The following is a 17,685-nucleotide window of genomic DNA, read 5'->3' on the forward strand; positions in this document are numbered from 1 at the left end:
GATGAATTAATTTAGATTTTATATCAGTTTGTCTTCTGGTTTCTTTATGTACAGTTCATAAATTCAGTGTTCAGTAAATAATTTCAGTCAAAAACTGCTTTTAATCACTCTAAATTTTCTGTTAAAATTTTTTGTTCGAATTACTGAATATTCGAGCAAAAAATTTTTTTATAAAAATTCGAAACCGGTTAAAACCGGTTTTCTGGAAAAATTACTATTCGAAAACCGGTTTTCTAAAATGTCGGTTTTTGTATAAACCCTAGTGTATACAATATACGTATAACATATCAGAAATGCAATTTTAATCAAATTCTTGTATTTTCGTGGTTTCTGTTAGGAAAAATGAGCTTTTCGTTGGCCAGGTAGAGGCTAAACTCGCTACAAAGTAGGTGCCATCTTTTGGCAGCAATTTATGTCCCATTTATACAATGGCTTCTTCGGATGAAAGTGTTACTGTATCTTTCTTCCACCTGATCGATCGGTTTGTAAATCAAAACAATTTTTTCTTATCGTTAAAGTTCACAGGTCACATAACGCAGGGACAAACTGTATGTATATGAAATGCACGCATCGCTAATGATTTGGGCATGAGATGGGTCGCCGCAAAATTCGTACCAAAATTGCTCAATTTCGACCAAAAACAGTATCGCGTTAACATTGTTAAGAAGCTGCAGGACTCTGTCCATCACGACCCAAATTTGCTCCAGAGGGTCATGTCTTGTAGCGAATCATGGGTTTATGGTTATGACGTGGAAACCAAAGCTCTATCATCCCAATGGAAGCTGCCGTACGAGCCAAGACCGACAAAAGCGCATCAAGTTGCTTACAGTTTTCTTCGATTGCAGGGTCATGGTGCATCATTAGTTCATCATATTGCCACAGGGTAGAATGGTCAATAAAGAATATTACCTGCAAGCAGTCCAATTTGCGCGAAGCAATCGCCAGAAACGTCCGGATTTGTGGAAAAACAAAAAGTGGCTTTTGCACCATGATAACGCCCCTGCTCACACATCGTAGCTTGTACGCGAATTTTTAGCCAAAAACAACACGCTAAGAATGCCGCAGGCACCGTATTCCCCAGATCTGGCTCCCTGTGATGTTTTCTTGTTCCTGAAGCTAAAGAGGCCCATAAAACGACGTCGCTACGCTACAATTAAGGAGATAAAGACGGCATCGAAGGAGGAACTAAATAAAATCACATAAAATGATTTCACGAATTGCTTCGAGAATTGAGAAAAACGTTGTGCACTGGTGGGGATTACTTGAAGGAGACAAAATAGATATTCATGAATAAATAAATAAGTTTTGAAAAAACACAAAATTCGCGATACTTTTTGAACACACGTCGTATATGTTCTTCTGAAATAAATGTTATCGGTTTTAATTACTATCAATACTATTAACGAAAATCGCCAATAACGAACAACCGTGTTCATTATAACCGAGTTCGAATGTACTTATATACTTATACCTAAAGCTTTATAGACATTTGGATTAAAAGGTTTTGATGTTATACGATTAAATGTCCTGTTTACCTAAGTTGCTAGATGTAACCAACTACCCCAACCTAGAAATGTGGTTTTTAGAGCAGTCGCACAGCATGTGTACACTGTATAGGTCGTAAAATTAATCAAAAATAGAAATTTTCAACAATAGTAGTATCTTCGTTTGTTCGTCTTGTTATTGAAACGTTTCTTCAAAGAAAAAAATAAACCAGTGGTAGTTAAAGCGTATCGTAAAAAAATAATAAATTGCAGTCAACGACCAAAAAATTTGTAAAATAAACAAGGTGTGCGCCTAAATTCTGACACTAATGTGTGAACCGGTACCGCCCACAGCCTCCTACGATCCACAAAACGCGAATTATCAAATATCGCGAGGCAATTTATAACCGCGCCGTTCGTAGGTATATCATCTGCGTATATCGCTCGCGCGCCAAGATTTATCGAATGTTTTTCTAATTTCTTTTTCTTCTTTTCAGGTCTCCCGCCGCCGTTGCTCGTCATCGACGACACAACTAAAACAAAAGGTAGATGATGATTTGTTTTTCTTTTTTCTTTTGTTTGACGTTGCCTTTTTGTTGTCTCTTTATGATTCTTTCTCGATTTTTATCATCAACATAAAAGAGCACATTGTCATTATTATTGATTAATATATTGAAAGGAGTAGAATTACGACTTTTGCTTAAAAATATATTTAATACACTCTTTTCACTTATGGTGTACAATTCGGCACAGTCAAAGAGCAATACCACTTAACTCGCTCAACTACCAAGAAAGAATGCCTCTTTTCCCTTTTGGTATATACATAGGTATATACCATACATATATTCATAGACTAAATAGTAAACTAAATTATAAACAAAACACCGCTCTCCGGCAAGGAATAGTAGTCCCGCAGAATATAAACAATGACGTGGTCACGAACAGCCAGAGGAACTCCAAGGCAGAAATAGGTTCTTACAATATTGTCCAGATTTTATGACGACGGTATCGTTGGACGCCCGTTTGAATAATTATAATGAATAATGGAGATCGTCTACATATTCCGCGAATGATGTCCTGGTGGTGTACGAGTGCAGAGGCGACTCGTTTTAATAATCAGCAGTGCGTGACAGAGAAAACATCTACGAAGAAAATTAGTTATTAGTCTATTTCAATTTGTTAGAATTGTGACCTTGAAGAATTTGCGCGAAGATACAAAGAATACACACTAGGCGTGAGCAAGACAGAAATAGTTGGAACAAGCTTGAATGAGCAGAGCTCTCGATGGGCGGTCTTAGGAGAGCGGCTAGAACTGTACAGTACTAGACGAAAATGTTTAGCAATTTCTTAAAACAAAAATATATACAATTTAACAATAGAAAACAAAGCAAAAGTTTTACAGGTGTGTAGAACGTTAAGTTAATTCACTTGTTATTATTTTTGGCTAAATATGCTTTTAAATAAAGCAGATTCTTACATTTTAACGAGGCAGTTTAAATAATTTTGCGAATGGTACTGTACACTTTTGTCTATTTCTCGATCGATGATCGGTGGAGAAATGAGCTCCACAGACAAATATGATTGAATTTGGAATTATGCTACTACGCATCCTAATAAAATGAAGGGACATATCTCTAACTTCTTGAAACGAATAGTAGTTATGGAAGGATAGTTAGCGTACCAAAAAGAAGGGGGATGAATAACGCATGCGTACAAAATTTAAAAAATGTCGATGCAACGGTTAGTAGCGTTTGCAGAATGAAAAGGTTGACGGCGCATGCGCGAATGGTCGGGAATTCAGGAAAAATTATGTAGATAAAGACAGTATATAACTGAACATGACATAACGCGTCTTAGGTAACTAATTTTATGGAATTTCAGTTTTTATTCAGTAATGTAACCTAGGTCTATCTCTACCCCTCTTAACTGCTATTTCTGCTTGGAATAATTATGTTTCCAACTAATAGTCCTTCATGCCCAGTAGCGTATTTTAGTTCAGTACTTCTCAGTGATAATTAAATCTAGCCGCTCCCCTCCATCCTTGCTGTATAAAATATTAGTTATAAAAAAAACAATTGTTGCAAAAAGCATTTACTTGGACTCATTGTATTAAAGCAGACACTAAATTAGTTTTCTATAATATTGGGCTAAACTAAAATGTAATTCGACTTCAGATGCAGTCGTTAATGTTCACTGTTACTTTTTTACATTCAAGTGAAAAATTTTTTACCGGTTCTTCCAGTTAAAGATATAATAGCCCGTTCAACCCATACAAAAATATGCCACTTTTCATGCCTGAGAAGGTGTTCTACCAATTAACCTATCTCACTTTTTTTACAAACTTCAATAGCGTATTCTGCTCTCCTACTCCTACTTCTTCTAATGCACCCTCAATTCTAACCGTTTCTCTTTTTTGACGTGACAACGTCTTATAATTCGATGGAGCCGCCGGCTGCACGCACGAAAAAACATGACTCATGCGGCGTTACCTCGCTCTGAGGCGTTCCATTTAAGGCTTGAAGTGCAAGCGAGAGCGCGGAACGAGCGACAAAGAGGCACAATCGGCCTCCGCGTTCGGCAGCGTTCGACATCTGTCTCTCTCCTACTTGAGTGAGCGATGCGTCCGCGTGGACAGCTGCTATACAATAATACATTTCCATTTACCTCCTTCTCTATATCCATACAAAATATCTATCAAACAAATAAAATTAAAATTTTCTTTTGAAAAATGAAACCATTCCATCAGTATTTTCTTATGACGTTGTTACATTCAACTATCGTCAGTAAACCGACTTTACAGACAACCGATTTTTTTTGTCAAAGAATTTTATAATTGATTCGGTAGTTAAGGGATTTCCCCCACCATCCACCATACAGATAGAAGTTTACCTCTTTACATACAATATTAGTGTAGTTAATGTAAGTAACAGTCTCGTGGTCTAGTCAAACTTAAAAACATGATTTGAAATGTTTCTTTTACAGTTAAAAGAATCTGACAGGTTTTAATTCTAAATCAATTTCATACGACGACGTTAGTAAACGTGACTAATGTTTTGACTTCAAAGAAACTCGCGGAAATCTCGAATAAACACTTTTGACATCTTCGATTCCTTCGTGACACTTAACTTTGCGACAAGTTCCACGGATAACACACACGAGATGGATCTTGACGTGATGCGGATCGTTTCGTATCAGTCGCAGTCGGCTTGGCTACGAACGAAACAAAACGCAACGGCTAATGGAAGTACGTACGTATGAGAGCGAGTATGCGAGTATCTATAGAGTCATGTAACCTCTCTATAAACAATGTTTCCGAACGTTTTACATCAGTCTCACAAGTCGTAATTCGTTCCGTGCCGGCAATGCCGTCTTGTAATGCATATATTACGTCTGTTTCGTACTTGTTGTGCGTCGTCTTGCCAGAATGTTAAAAAGTGGCCGTTTCACTCTTTCTCGTCCGATTGATTTAGAAATCGCGGCCAACTGATACATTCGTACATATACATGTGCGTATACACCACAGGGAAAAGTTTAAACGATCGTAGGGAAATTCTGTTAGGTGCAATTCAAATGTATGGAATATTGGTAGGTCTGATGACGATTATGACGTATGAAAGAGAAGGGTTTTACTCCCCTACATCGATACCCATCCCGAGTAAATATAAAAAGAATTATAACACCACAGAATCGCCACCAAATATCTGAAATGAGCTAAATTACCACATCATCAAATCATCTAAAACAGCACCAAAACTTATCGTATATGAAAATGAAAATATTGATTAATCAATACCAATTTATCCATCAGATATTTAAATTATTATTAATTAATTTTAACACATATATATCTACAGTTACAGATGATTATTTTTTTGAAAAATCTATAATTACATACTATCCCAACCCTTATAATAATTATGTCCCTCCAACCTTCCCTAATTCTCCACCTAATTTGAATCAAAATTTTTCATAAAATTTTCCCCCATATCCATCACCCTACAGTGTTCCGCTAAATCCGCATTCTATACCTTAGCAGTATCCAATTTATAATTATCAGCCTCATCCAAATCACTATCAACATTACCACCCACAATTTCACGCCCAGTAACAAAATTATTATGAAAATAGTAATAATAGCTACTTTAATAACAATAATCTATGGTTACATATTTTCATTTTTACTAGCTCTCAGAGATATACTTTACAAAAATTTTTGAAAAACTATCTACCTCATCAGTATCCAATTTATAATTATCCGCCTCATTCAAACCACTATCAACATTACCACCCACAATTTCACGCCCAGTCACAAAATTATTATGAAAATAGTAATAATAGCCACTTTAATAATAATGATAATAGTTATATCTATATACATTCAAATTTTAGTATTCCTTTAGTGCTGTTTTGGCACTTTTTTTATTAAAAATGGGTCGCTCTTTCGGTGGTATTTCAGTATCTTTCTAGAAAGCAATCGGTACTGTATCCGTGTTTTTTATGTACTAAATGCGGTACTGTTTCAGTACTCCATTCGTACACAATCGGCGGTTTAGTCCTGCAAACGGACCTCTTCCGGTATTATTTTAGAGAAGTTTATGGACCTAGTTTGGTCGTAATTCAGTAGAGTGAAATTGAAAGGAATAATTTTTACTTGGGATGCGAGAACAAAACAACATTTCGTCGTTAGTAGAGGTAATTTAGAATGACATGATCCATGGCCTTGGTTTACGTAGTGACAAATCTCCATTCCTCAATTAATTTCTACATTTCTACCTCCTAATAACATTGATCTTCACAATTTTAAGTTTACCTAAAGCTTCATCCTCGGTAATTAATAGAATAACGGCCTTGTGAATGTTTAGTAATTAGTAAATGTAGAATATGAATGTGATAATGCCCGTTCTCTACCATGCGGACTGCTGCGTTATTCTTTTTGATATTATGTATTTCTAATACATAGAATATTGGAAGGACTGATGACGATTATGACGTATGAAAGACGAGGTATGTACTCACCTACAACGATCGAACCGATGCGGTCACACTTTGCCAAAAAAAATTCCCGTGTGTTGTGAAACTACAACAATTTTCCAATATTTCAACTGAAAATTGTTACTAACTTGCTCCGGCAATTAAGGGAGAGAGTACGTCTGTTCCGGTAGAACTACGCATAGGCGATACTTTGCTAACGTCTTGTGGAAAATATGATTCTCCGTATTTTACATGGCCGTTTAAATACATTCCCCATCGGTATATGCGTATGTGTTGGTCGGTGTACATGTAAGGTGACTTGACTCGAGTATCTCTTTTTAAACATATCGTAAATACGGAACGTGGTTGTTGCTAAACTGTGTTCTTCTTAGCATATACAATATACTCGGTTATAATGTACCGAAGGGAACCATTAAAATCGGTGCATTCTGCCAGAATTTCGTTAAAAATGGTCAAAATCATTAAATGTATAAGGATAAAAAGAGCCCAAATAGCATTTGTGATGCATTAGGTACATACAGGGTTTGTCCGGAAAGTAATAGGACTAATTCCCTTCCGCCGCGACTGTACTTTGGAACGTGCGCGCATCGACTGGATTCGGTAGAGGGCATTCCCAGGTAACGAACGAGCGGCTGGTGAGTTGTCTCCGAGCACCTGGAGAGTCAGAACAGGCTTTTTCGAGCGACGTGTTTCTGTAAGTGGTGCAAGCCGAAAATGCAGCGTTCGTTAGAGCAGAGGTACGCGATTAAATTCTGTGTGAAACTCGGTAAATCTGCGACAGAGATGTTTGATATGATCAAGCAGGCTTACTCAGATGTTGCTTTAGCAAGAAATGGTGTGTTTTGGTGGCAAATCAACTCAGTCCTATTACTGTGAGGACAAACCCTGTAGGTCCACGCCTAGGAGGCTGTTCAAGCATAAAACCATTTGATAGCGGTGGATGAAAGATGTAGACGATAAAAGTGCCCTTCTTTCCATACGTTTAAAGAATATCCTGAATGGATTCCGAAAATGAGTCCTGAAGTAATACACATACAGTAGAATCCGCTTATAATGACATTGAAGGGAAATGACAAACACGTCAGCTAAGCGGGCTTCGTACAAAGAATAGTCTTAGAAAATAAACAACTTTCTATTTTGGTTAGATATTTGGTTTAATAGAGAGCAAAACTACAACAGAAAAGAAAAGATGAATTGTAATATCAAAAATACATAAGGGTCAGAAAAATGAGCGAAAATATTATTATTAATAATTTGAGTCACTATAGCCGGATATGATTTTTTGAGAATCAGTCATAATAAACGATATGTCATTTTAAACGGAGTCATTACATCCAAATTTTCCTATAGAAAATTTAATCTAAAAACCCTAAATTAACACTACAATTACTTCATATTAAGCGGTTGTTCAATATAGGCGGGGTCACAATAAACGAATTCCACTGTACAACATGCATATAAGTAGGACTGTGGGAAGATATGGGGGTGGAAGAACCTTGTGAAGCAATTACTCTTAGGCTGGTGCAATTATAAAAATTTTTACGACTGAAGAAATTCCATACGACATTTAATTGATCTCCGGACCATTTTGATTAATTATCTCTGGATATACAATGAAATATCTTGATAATCGGAACGTTTGTCTTCGGTAATCCGTACAGTCATCTCTTCGTAACTGTTAGCGAATCTCAAATAAATAGATATACCTATTGTTTATTACGAACATAACGTAACTTAAGAATTTATGTTATTACTCTTTTTTACCACCGTTTGATAGTCTTTTTTTATTTACTAAACAGTGTAGTACGCCTATTTAAGACTTAGGTATTTCTTGTGATTATAACAAGAATAAGTGATAAATCTTTATCATAATGGAGTATTGTATAACGGTAGTAAATAGTACACGCATGATTTAATACAAATATAAATTGTGAATTTAATTATATGTATCGTATTTAAAGATCAATAACATTAGGTATATGAAAACAGTACTTTGTTGAGTTAATGTTAACAAATAAGACATAAAATAGTTGATTACATGTGACCTTCTATACTATCGCCGAGTATTGTCCAGGAATGGTTTTCATATATGGTTCTATTATATGGGTAGAAAATAGCAGGGTTGTACTCGTTCTCGCCAATCGATGGGGTGATTCAATTCCACTTTCAGCGAAATATCCATTTGGTCCTAATTGCCAGGAATTATGCTACATAAGTGTGTATTACACTTAACACTTTTAATTTATTGACATAATTGGAAGAATACATCATTTAAATTACCCGACAGCACATCATCAACCCTTAATTGACATTGTGGTTTAGCTACTTTTCACTAGATAGATGTACCAATAACCACGTAAAATGGGTTGCTTACTACTGCTAATTATGTTAAATATTAAACATAGTAAAGATTTCTAGCAAGAAGATTATGGTAGAAATAAAAACAAAAACTTAACCCGAAGTGAATGTGTCTAAAAAGCATCATTAGTAAAAAGAAATAAGGAAACATGAGTCGCTGCGCGATGAGCGAAAATAAATCCATTCGGTATTTTCAGTAGAACACAAAACCTTAACAATAGCATCTTGCTTGCGTGACGAATCGGATGCGCACTACCGTACCGCGCAGCGACTTGCCGAGCACAATTCGTGACCCTCTTACGTAACCCTATACATTTCTGTACTCCTATATGTATCTACTCTTCTGGGTTTGTACATAGTGGAACAGATCTCTACAGCACGGTTGAAAATGTTATTCATATAATTCATCTGCAACCCTTTCCGCTTTTACCGAAATTATTAAGGAATTTTGTGGAATTTTTCAGAAAAGGCGGAGGATATTTTTAGTGTACAGGTTGCACGAAACTGTTGAAGGACCATTAATTAATATTAAATATATAAATTAATAACATAAATTAAAATAACATAAATTAATTAAGAGTTTTTATACGAAGTAACGCTGTGAAATATTTGAGAATAGTCATAACTTAAAGCCAAAAAACTACTAACGGCCAAATTGACAGACGGTAACAAAAATCGCCATTTTTTCTGTTATCTACCCACGGCTCTCCGATCTAGCAGTTAAACCAATTAGGAAATCCGAACGGTCTGGCAACTGTTTCTCCGAATTATCGATACAACTTTATTGTATTCGTTTTATGACAAAACAGCATAAAAAATACGAACAATACCCACCGTTATTTATTTGACGTTCGCTACAAACATAATAGTTCCTGCCAACAAAAGTCAATAATAATTTAATCGCAGTGTCCCGGACCGTTCGTTGCTGGCACTGGCACCGTCCCCGTCTATCCGTCCGTCTGTTTGTCCGCCGGTCGTTGGCTAATGGTGTAACGCAACAAACAAAATGCAGAGGCGTGATTTCCATTGTTGATAATCGCGCAATATTAGCATAGAGTACCATTGTTCCAAATTCTCGATTCGTAAATAAAAAGAGCGCCGCGAGTGCCTGTCTATCAAGATGTTAGACGTCCGTGGCCGACGACGCCAACTTGTTCTATTGCCTCGTACGTCGAACGAAAGAGAAAAAGAAAAATGCTCGGGGAAGTCCAAATTGCGCCGCCGTCCACTGGTAGAATTCGGCAATGGCGTAGCTAGGCGTAGGCGAAATTGGCCGTCTCACCTAAAGGGTTTCGCGAGACTCGATGCCCCAGAGTTTACTATAGATGACTAATTAATTTGATTACTTTTACGGTCAAAAAATAACGTCTCAAATTTAAAAGGGCGTTTGTTTAGGGCCTCGTAAAAAAGCCCTCTTACTTGACACGTTGTAACTACATGTCTTCATAAAATACAAGATTTGTCAGGAATTAATAGCTGTGTACAGCTTCCCCAGAAAGAAGATTTTCTAAGTTAGAAATTATTAAGAACTACTTAATTTAGAAATTCGAAAAAGATTGTTAAAGGTGTATGTTTGGAGCGCGACACTGTACGGGTGCGAAGCATGGATAGTGGGCGCGACGGAAAAGAAAAGGTTAACAGCGTAGTATACTTCATTTACTTTTTGTAGCGATGTGCCCCTTCCAATATCTTCGATGCGTGCTGGCAAAATAGTAGGTAGGGATAAAAAAACCCATTCTACTCTCGACTCTTGTTCGTTAAACATACTTTTTCATACAGTACCTGCCAAAATATTTGTTCAATCATGAATAGTAGTGCGAGTCGAAAACAGGCGTTAAAGCCTTTAATATGTCTTCAAATATAAATAAACATCTCGTTGATATTTTCGGTAGTAATTGGTACCAATAACAACACATTTGAGCAATGCAATTGTAGTGGATAAAATGGTCAATTTTTCCGTGCAGTACTGTACGGATTATACGCTCCTCACCGGTTAGGTGTTGTGCCGAGAGTTGTCTCCTTCCTTTTCTAGCCTAGTGCTGTTCTTTTCTACCTTGCGCCGGTCAAACTGAAGGTCACATCGCTACAGAAAGTAAACGAAGTATAGGACATCTTCTCAGGCATGAAGGTCTAGTCAGAGACATATTAGAGACATAAACGGAAGTTGGGAGGGATAGAAGTAGACCTAGATTAGATTACTGTTCCCGAATAGTGGAGGATGTGGGTTGTTCTAGTTTTAGGGAAATGCGAAAATTAACTCAGGATAGGAAAGACTTAAAAAACAGTATGAGGAAGGACCGACTGTCTGCTTTTGCAATAATTTAGCTGTAAAGATTAATTACAAATCTTTATTAGAGGACTTCAGCAGAGTAAAAAGACGAAGAACATTAGTTTTGTAAAAAATTACATCACGCAAGTTTCAAACTAATGTTTGAATGGACAGATCTATTGGGTAGATCTTGGAAACAAAAGAAAAGGGGCCTCCCTGTTGCGATTTCGCCTACGTCTGTATTGCTCCACTCTGGAAACCTCGGAAAATTTGGAAAACCTCGGAGTCTTGAAGTTCTCTTCTATAGTAAATGCTCCTTAGGTAATGCGTGCAAGACTTTTACGTAAATTCGAACGTTTAAAAAAGACACTTCTCTCCTGACAATTTTGTTTTAATGAATATCAAACTAAGCTGACAAAGATAGAAAACGAGAAAGAAAGAGTACAAGAGGTGTAAGTGCTCTAACGAGTGGCGTGTTTGTTTTTGAACGTTTTGTCGTTCAGCTGATTTAAAAGTTAAATGGCAGGTATGAGGAACTTCCACCAATGTAACTCTATTATTGCATTGGAGCGAGTCCAAAAATCGACAAACCGACGCCAATAACGCGTCGCGACGTTCCTATGGACACTTTCGGTGTAACTTTTTTCTGTTTTTAATCTTTCGACATTATCGTGGATAGGCACACACATGTCGTTAAATAGTTAAATAGAAGATAGCGTTACAAAAGTTGATTTCGTAATGGATTTCTTAAAAAAGGTGTAAATAATGTCTAATGACATCCTGTATACGACAGCCTTTATAAAACCTGCAGGAGGGCATTTCAATCATGTGCTTCTGGTGAGATTTCATCAAGAAAATTCTTAGTTTCTTTTTTTTTTTTTTAACTGAACCGTTTTGTGGGCACTGCTCTGAAGTAAAACTGTCACACAAAAGTCATAAATCTAAAGACGACTTAGTTTGCATTGGATGCAATTGGGTTTAAACCCTCAACCGTTTGAGTAGATGGAATAATAATTATGAGTTTTATAAAATACCACAAATGGCGCGGTAAACGCCATCTGTAGTACGTATTCTCAACAAGGTCCATTTAAATACGTGGATATCTACTTGCTAAATCGAAGTCCCGGCGTAGCTCACCACTACGTGATAGGCACGTTACCATAATCGAATAATATAATTCGAAGTGGTCTGTGCTCTGTCGAAACTGTCAATCGCGGATTTCAATTTCGATCTTGTTGGATCTCATCAGCGCGTCGCAGACAGTTTCGACAGAACACAGACCAATTTTTTCCCGCTGTCTTAACACAGATCACTTCGAATTATTTTATTCAATAATTATGAGGGTATTAATTCAGTGATATTCCAAAAAAACGGGCCGTTAGTGTTCATTACAATAGTGAACTAAAGAAAACGGGCGTGTGAGTCAGAAGTTTGTGTGAAATTATAAAAGAGACTGAAATGGTGTGAATCAAAATTTAAATCTGAAAAGAAAAAAAAGGAAGCAAAAGCACTTGTTATCGATTTATCGAACGAAAACTGAATATAGGGATGTAAGGATTAAAGGACTTCACAACGGGCGTGTGAGTCAGAAGTTTGTGTGAAATTATAAAAGAGACTGAAATGGTGTGAATCAAAATTTAAATCTGAAAAGAAAAAAAAGGAAGCAAAAGCACTTGTTATCGATTTATCGAACGAAAACTGAATATAGGGATGTAAGGATTAAAGGACTTCAAAACGGGCGTGTGAGTCAGAAGTTTGTGTGAAATTATAAAAGAGACTGAAATGGTGTGAATCAAAATTTAAATCTGAAAAGAAAAAAAAGGAAGCAAAAGCACTTGTTATCGATTTATCGAACGAAAACTGAATATAGGGATGTAAGGATTAAAGGACTTCACAACGATAACTTTTGTTGAAATTCTTTTATGTTTTCTGATGAATAAACCCACACCACTGATAAGCGGCTATGTATATAAGACCTTATTAGGTAAAGGTGTAGATTAACCCCCACCTTCCGATGACCTTCAGCTTGTAGTATGTACGTAAGGGCTGCAAACACAATCGTGAGAATAAAAATATTAACAACAGTTAAAACGTACGATGTTCGAATGGAGTTTTTAAAAAACTTTGTTTTAACACATTTATTTGGTTCGGTTTTCAGGAACCTAGATTACACTTTATATTTTAATAATTACACACTATTGATGGCTAATGAACCAGTTACATAGGTTTGACCTATAAAGTAGACTGTTAAATGAATGAGAAAATCATGAGCTTATATACTAATTGGATGTGTCATGGCCGGTGGTATAATCCATAGGTAGGGGCAAAGGTTGCTGGATGTAACTCAACAGTATAGAATTTGATGCGCAGAAGTTCATCGCGCAGCGACTCTTACATTTCTATCCTTTTTTACTCATGACGCTTTCAAACTTATTTGTTTCGGGTTAAGTTTTAGTTTCTATCTCTAGTCTTCCAAACAACGTTTGATTTAACTTGGCTAAGTATCAAAAATACAAAAAAAAAATATCAGTAACCCAACGACCCTGTTTCTATAAATGTATTGATTTGTTTATAAAGCTAGAAAGTAGGTTTCAGGTATATTTCGAAGGACACACATTGCCGGAATTTTTTGTTTATGGATACGTTACCTACTAAATACTACTTGTAGAACAGCAATACGTAACTCGCGTACATACGGCTTGCACATGTTTTATCTACTGTCTGGCACCGTTTTCAAAACGGCAAAAAAGGAATGTGACGTCGTAGAGTCATAATACGCGATGTTTTTTTGTAAATACATACGTGTGCGTAATAAGAAAACAGGAACACGCGTTTATTGTCGATCGAATGCGTGTGGCGCGAGTCGAAACATGTGCATAAATAATGACGGTTATTTTTGATAGTAGGCGCCAGCATTCAAATTGATTTATTGTTGTTGTTATTATTAACGTGGCGCACATGCAGCAGACCCGGGACGTGACTTCAAGGAGGCATTACGGGAGAACTAATTAGTGATTGGTAAATATATTATCCTAATATAGGTAGCGAATATAAAGATAGGAGACGAAAAATTAGAAGAAGTGGCTGATTTTAGATACCTAGGAAGTCAGATAAGTGAGGATGGAAGGAGTAGTAGGGATATAAAGCAGAGGATAGCGCAGGGTCGTGTCGCCTTTAATAAAAAGAAGTCACTTCTATGCTCGCGAACGGTTAATTTAGAAATTCGAAAAAGGTTGTTAAAGGTGTATGTTTGGAGCACGGCGTTGTACGGGTGCGAAACATGGACAGTGGGAGCGGCGGAAAAGAAAAGGTTAGAAGCGTTCGAAATGTGGTGTTATAGGCGGATGATGAGGATATCGTGGGTAGAAAAGGTTAGAAATGAAGAGGTATTGGAAAGAATAGGAGAACAGAGGACTCTATGGAAGTCAATAAAAAATAGGCGAGATAGGTTGGTAGGACACCTTCTCAGGCATGAAGGTCTAGTCAGAGACATATTAGAGGCAGAAACAGGAGTTAGGAGGGGTAGAGGTAGACCTAGATTAGATTACTGTTCGCAAATAGTTAAGGATGTGGGCTGTTCTAGTTTTAGGGAAATGCGAAGTTTAGCTCAGGATAGGAAAGAGTGGAGGTACGTGTCCAACCAGTCTTAGGACTGATAACCTTATGATGATGATGATGAATATAGGTAGCCCACGTATTTCAAGCAATTGCCGGACAACTACTGAGTAGCACTGACAACTATGAGTAATTGTCCAGAATTGGGGCTCCAGACCAAAATTGCTCCAAAATTTTTTTCATCGATTTCCGGTCATTCTACATAATAGAACTAGATATTAGAATGTGAGGGAGACAGTTTTTTATGACTTCATACATAAAATAAAAAGATTTTTTGGATGATAATTTTTCAAAATTGTCCCAATTCTGGATGATTACCTGCATTGGTGACGTCATTGTTTGGTTAGGTAGACTTATGGCAGATTGGAGTTTATTTAATGACCCTGCCCGCTGAAGGACTGATATGTTAGAGCAGTGGTTTCCAACCTTTTTGTACCTGCGCCCCCTTTAAAAAAAAATTGTTGCGCCCCCTTAATTTTTCTAACAATCTNTTATCATTCAAAAAAAAGAAGTCATCCTCCGCCTTCTAATATCTAATTCATTTATGTAGAATGAACGGAAATCAATGAAAAAATTTTTAGAGCGATTTTGGTTTGGAGCCCCCATTCCGGATAATTACCCAACTATGTAACTGATTTCGCGAAAACGGCTTGACAAAATTTATCGATTTTATAAGGCCCCCATTTTCAATAAAAATCGGGAATTCCTGTTTTCAATCACAATTTTAATAAAAAGAGTCATGATCGATGTTAACCTGATGGCTTGTAATTTAAGAGCACATTCTTAGGACAGAAATTTTAGGGTCGAATAAAGGTCTCGATTAGTATGTAGTCTGCTCATCTCCGATTTGGTATGTTGTGCAGTTCACTACGCTTAACAAGAATGCATTGATATGTTGGACGCGGAAACCATTTTTCACATAGTTTTCGAGCTTCAAATTTGTTTTGCCAAGTCCACATTCTTACAAATGAAAAGAAAGATATTACCACGACGTATGACTTAGGACCACAAGGTTATGGTAGAAAAATACAACAGGAACGAAGTAACCAATCAGTATTTTGACATCCACTTATCAAATCGCTGATGGTTATGAAATAAGTCAACGTACCAGTATTTTCCAATCAGAGGGAGGTAGAATAGATGGGCAATTTTAAAGTCAAATAACGCAGTGATTTTTAACATATCTCCTAACAGATTTCTATCCAGTTTTTTGGTGCTTCCAATTCAGCCTTATGTGTTTTTTTTTTCTTGAGTTCTAACTATTATTATTGATTTTGACTATCCTTAGGTTGTCAGTAGAACAGTCGGTGTTCAATCGTCTGGCATGTTATTTGGCATNTTTTTTCATCGATTTCCGGTCATTCTACATAATAGAACTAGATATTAGAATGTGAGGGAGACAGTTTTTTATGACTTCATACATAAAATAAAAAGATTTTTTGGATGATAATTTTTCAAAATTGTCCCAATTCTGGATGATTACCTGCATTGGTGACGTCATTGTTTGGTTAGGTAGACTTATGGCAGATTGGAGTTTATTTAATGACCCTGCCCGCTGAAGGACTGATATGTTAGAGCAGTGGTTTCCAACCTTTTTGTACCTGCGCCCCCTTTAAAAAAAAATTGTTGCGCCCCCTTAATTTTTCTAACAATCTAACTGATATTATAATTTATTTAATGAGCTACAGAATAATATACAATATAATGTAAAAATATACATAAAATGGATGGATGTTGTAGCATTTGTATTGACACCTATTCGACTTTTTTGGTTTGTAATCGAAATATTTTGGAAACAGCTGCATGCCCCCCTTGCAACAGTCTCGCGCCCCACAGGTTGGAGATCACTGTGTTAGAGTATTTTATTCGCATTAGTTTTATACATTTCTTAGTACAATATCGGAATTTTATACAATTCCTAGAATTGGGGCTCCATACCAAAATTGCTTCAAAATTTTTTTCATCGATTTCTAGTCATTTCTGAGGGTTCAATGATTATATTTAGGGGGGGGGGCACACATTTTATACATTTCTTAGTACAATATCGGAATTTTATACAATTCCTAGAATTGGGGCTCCAGACCAAAATCGCTCCAAAAATTTTTTCATCGATTTCTAGTCATTTCTGAGGATTCAATTATTTTATTTGAGGCGGGGGAGACACATTTTTTGTCAAGTGAAACTTCTTTACGCACGGTAGGGTAAGTTCATTTTATGCGAGTTGCTATGTAACGAAATCATGCAACGCATTACCCCCGCTGACTGTCTCTATGTATGCTTAGATCTTTAAAACTACGCAACGGATTTTAATGCGTTTTTTTTTTAATTGAAAGAGTAATTCAAGAGGAAGGTTTATATGTATAATACATGCATAATATAGTAGAGAAACACTGATAATTTTAGAGGTTTGTAATGTGATGTCGTAAATAAACACATTTTTTTCGCTTACTTTGCAAACGCTGGTTGAACCTTACGAGATAGATCAAAATAATGTACTACAGTATTGTACACCTTAAAGGGCCTACAAAAAAGTCCGGGATGGTATATGTCTATCTCTTAGGGATAAACAACAATAACCATTTTTTATGCATTACTATTTACGAAGCGATGTTAAGCAATACAATATTAATCCTTATTCAATTAAGTACTTTTAAATACATTGTGCATTTAATATAGATCAATATGGCCCCTTACAGCATGTAATTTAAATGAATATTTTCGAAGATACTACAGACTTAAAATGCAGGGACATAGGGGTTGCGGCGGTACCGGCCGGTTTGTATTGTCTAATGACAAAAAAGCTGTGATTGTTGTATATAAAGACATTCTATAGTATATTTACTATCAGCATTGCACCCGTGCGAAGCATAGTGTACAAATAATACCATTAAACCAATTCCTTAACCCCTTTCCCGGTATGTTTGTGTGTTTGAAGAAGTTTCACTTCAGTAGCGTGTTGTATAATTA

The 17,685-nt window shown here is 36.5% G+C and overlaps 1 protein-coding gene across 1 annotated transcript in view; it reads left to right on the forward strand.

Annotated features, from left to right (window-relative positions):
- The window catches only part of LOC108734478 (cysteine-rich motor neuron 1 protein-like), a 366,315-nt gene that overhangs the window by 198,383 nt on the left and 150,247 nt on the right, over positions 1–17,685 (forward strand). The window contains exon 3 of the mRNA XM_018466059.2: positions 1,982–2,029. Coding sequence (XP_018321561.1) covers positions 1,982–2,029 — 48 coding nt within the window. The remainder of the gene's footprint in view (positions 1–1,981; positions 2,030–17,685) is intronic.

This window comes from Agrilus planipennis, unplaced genomic scaffold (assembly GCF_000699045.2).
Source record: "Agrilus planipennis isolate EAB-ADULT unplaced genomic scaffold, Apla_2.0 scaffold129, whole genome shotgun sequence".
In the NCBI taxonomy this organism is placed as follows: Eukaryota; Metazoa; Arthropoda; class Insecta; order Coleoptera; family Buprestidae; genus Agrilus; species Agrilus planipennis.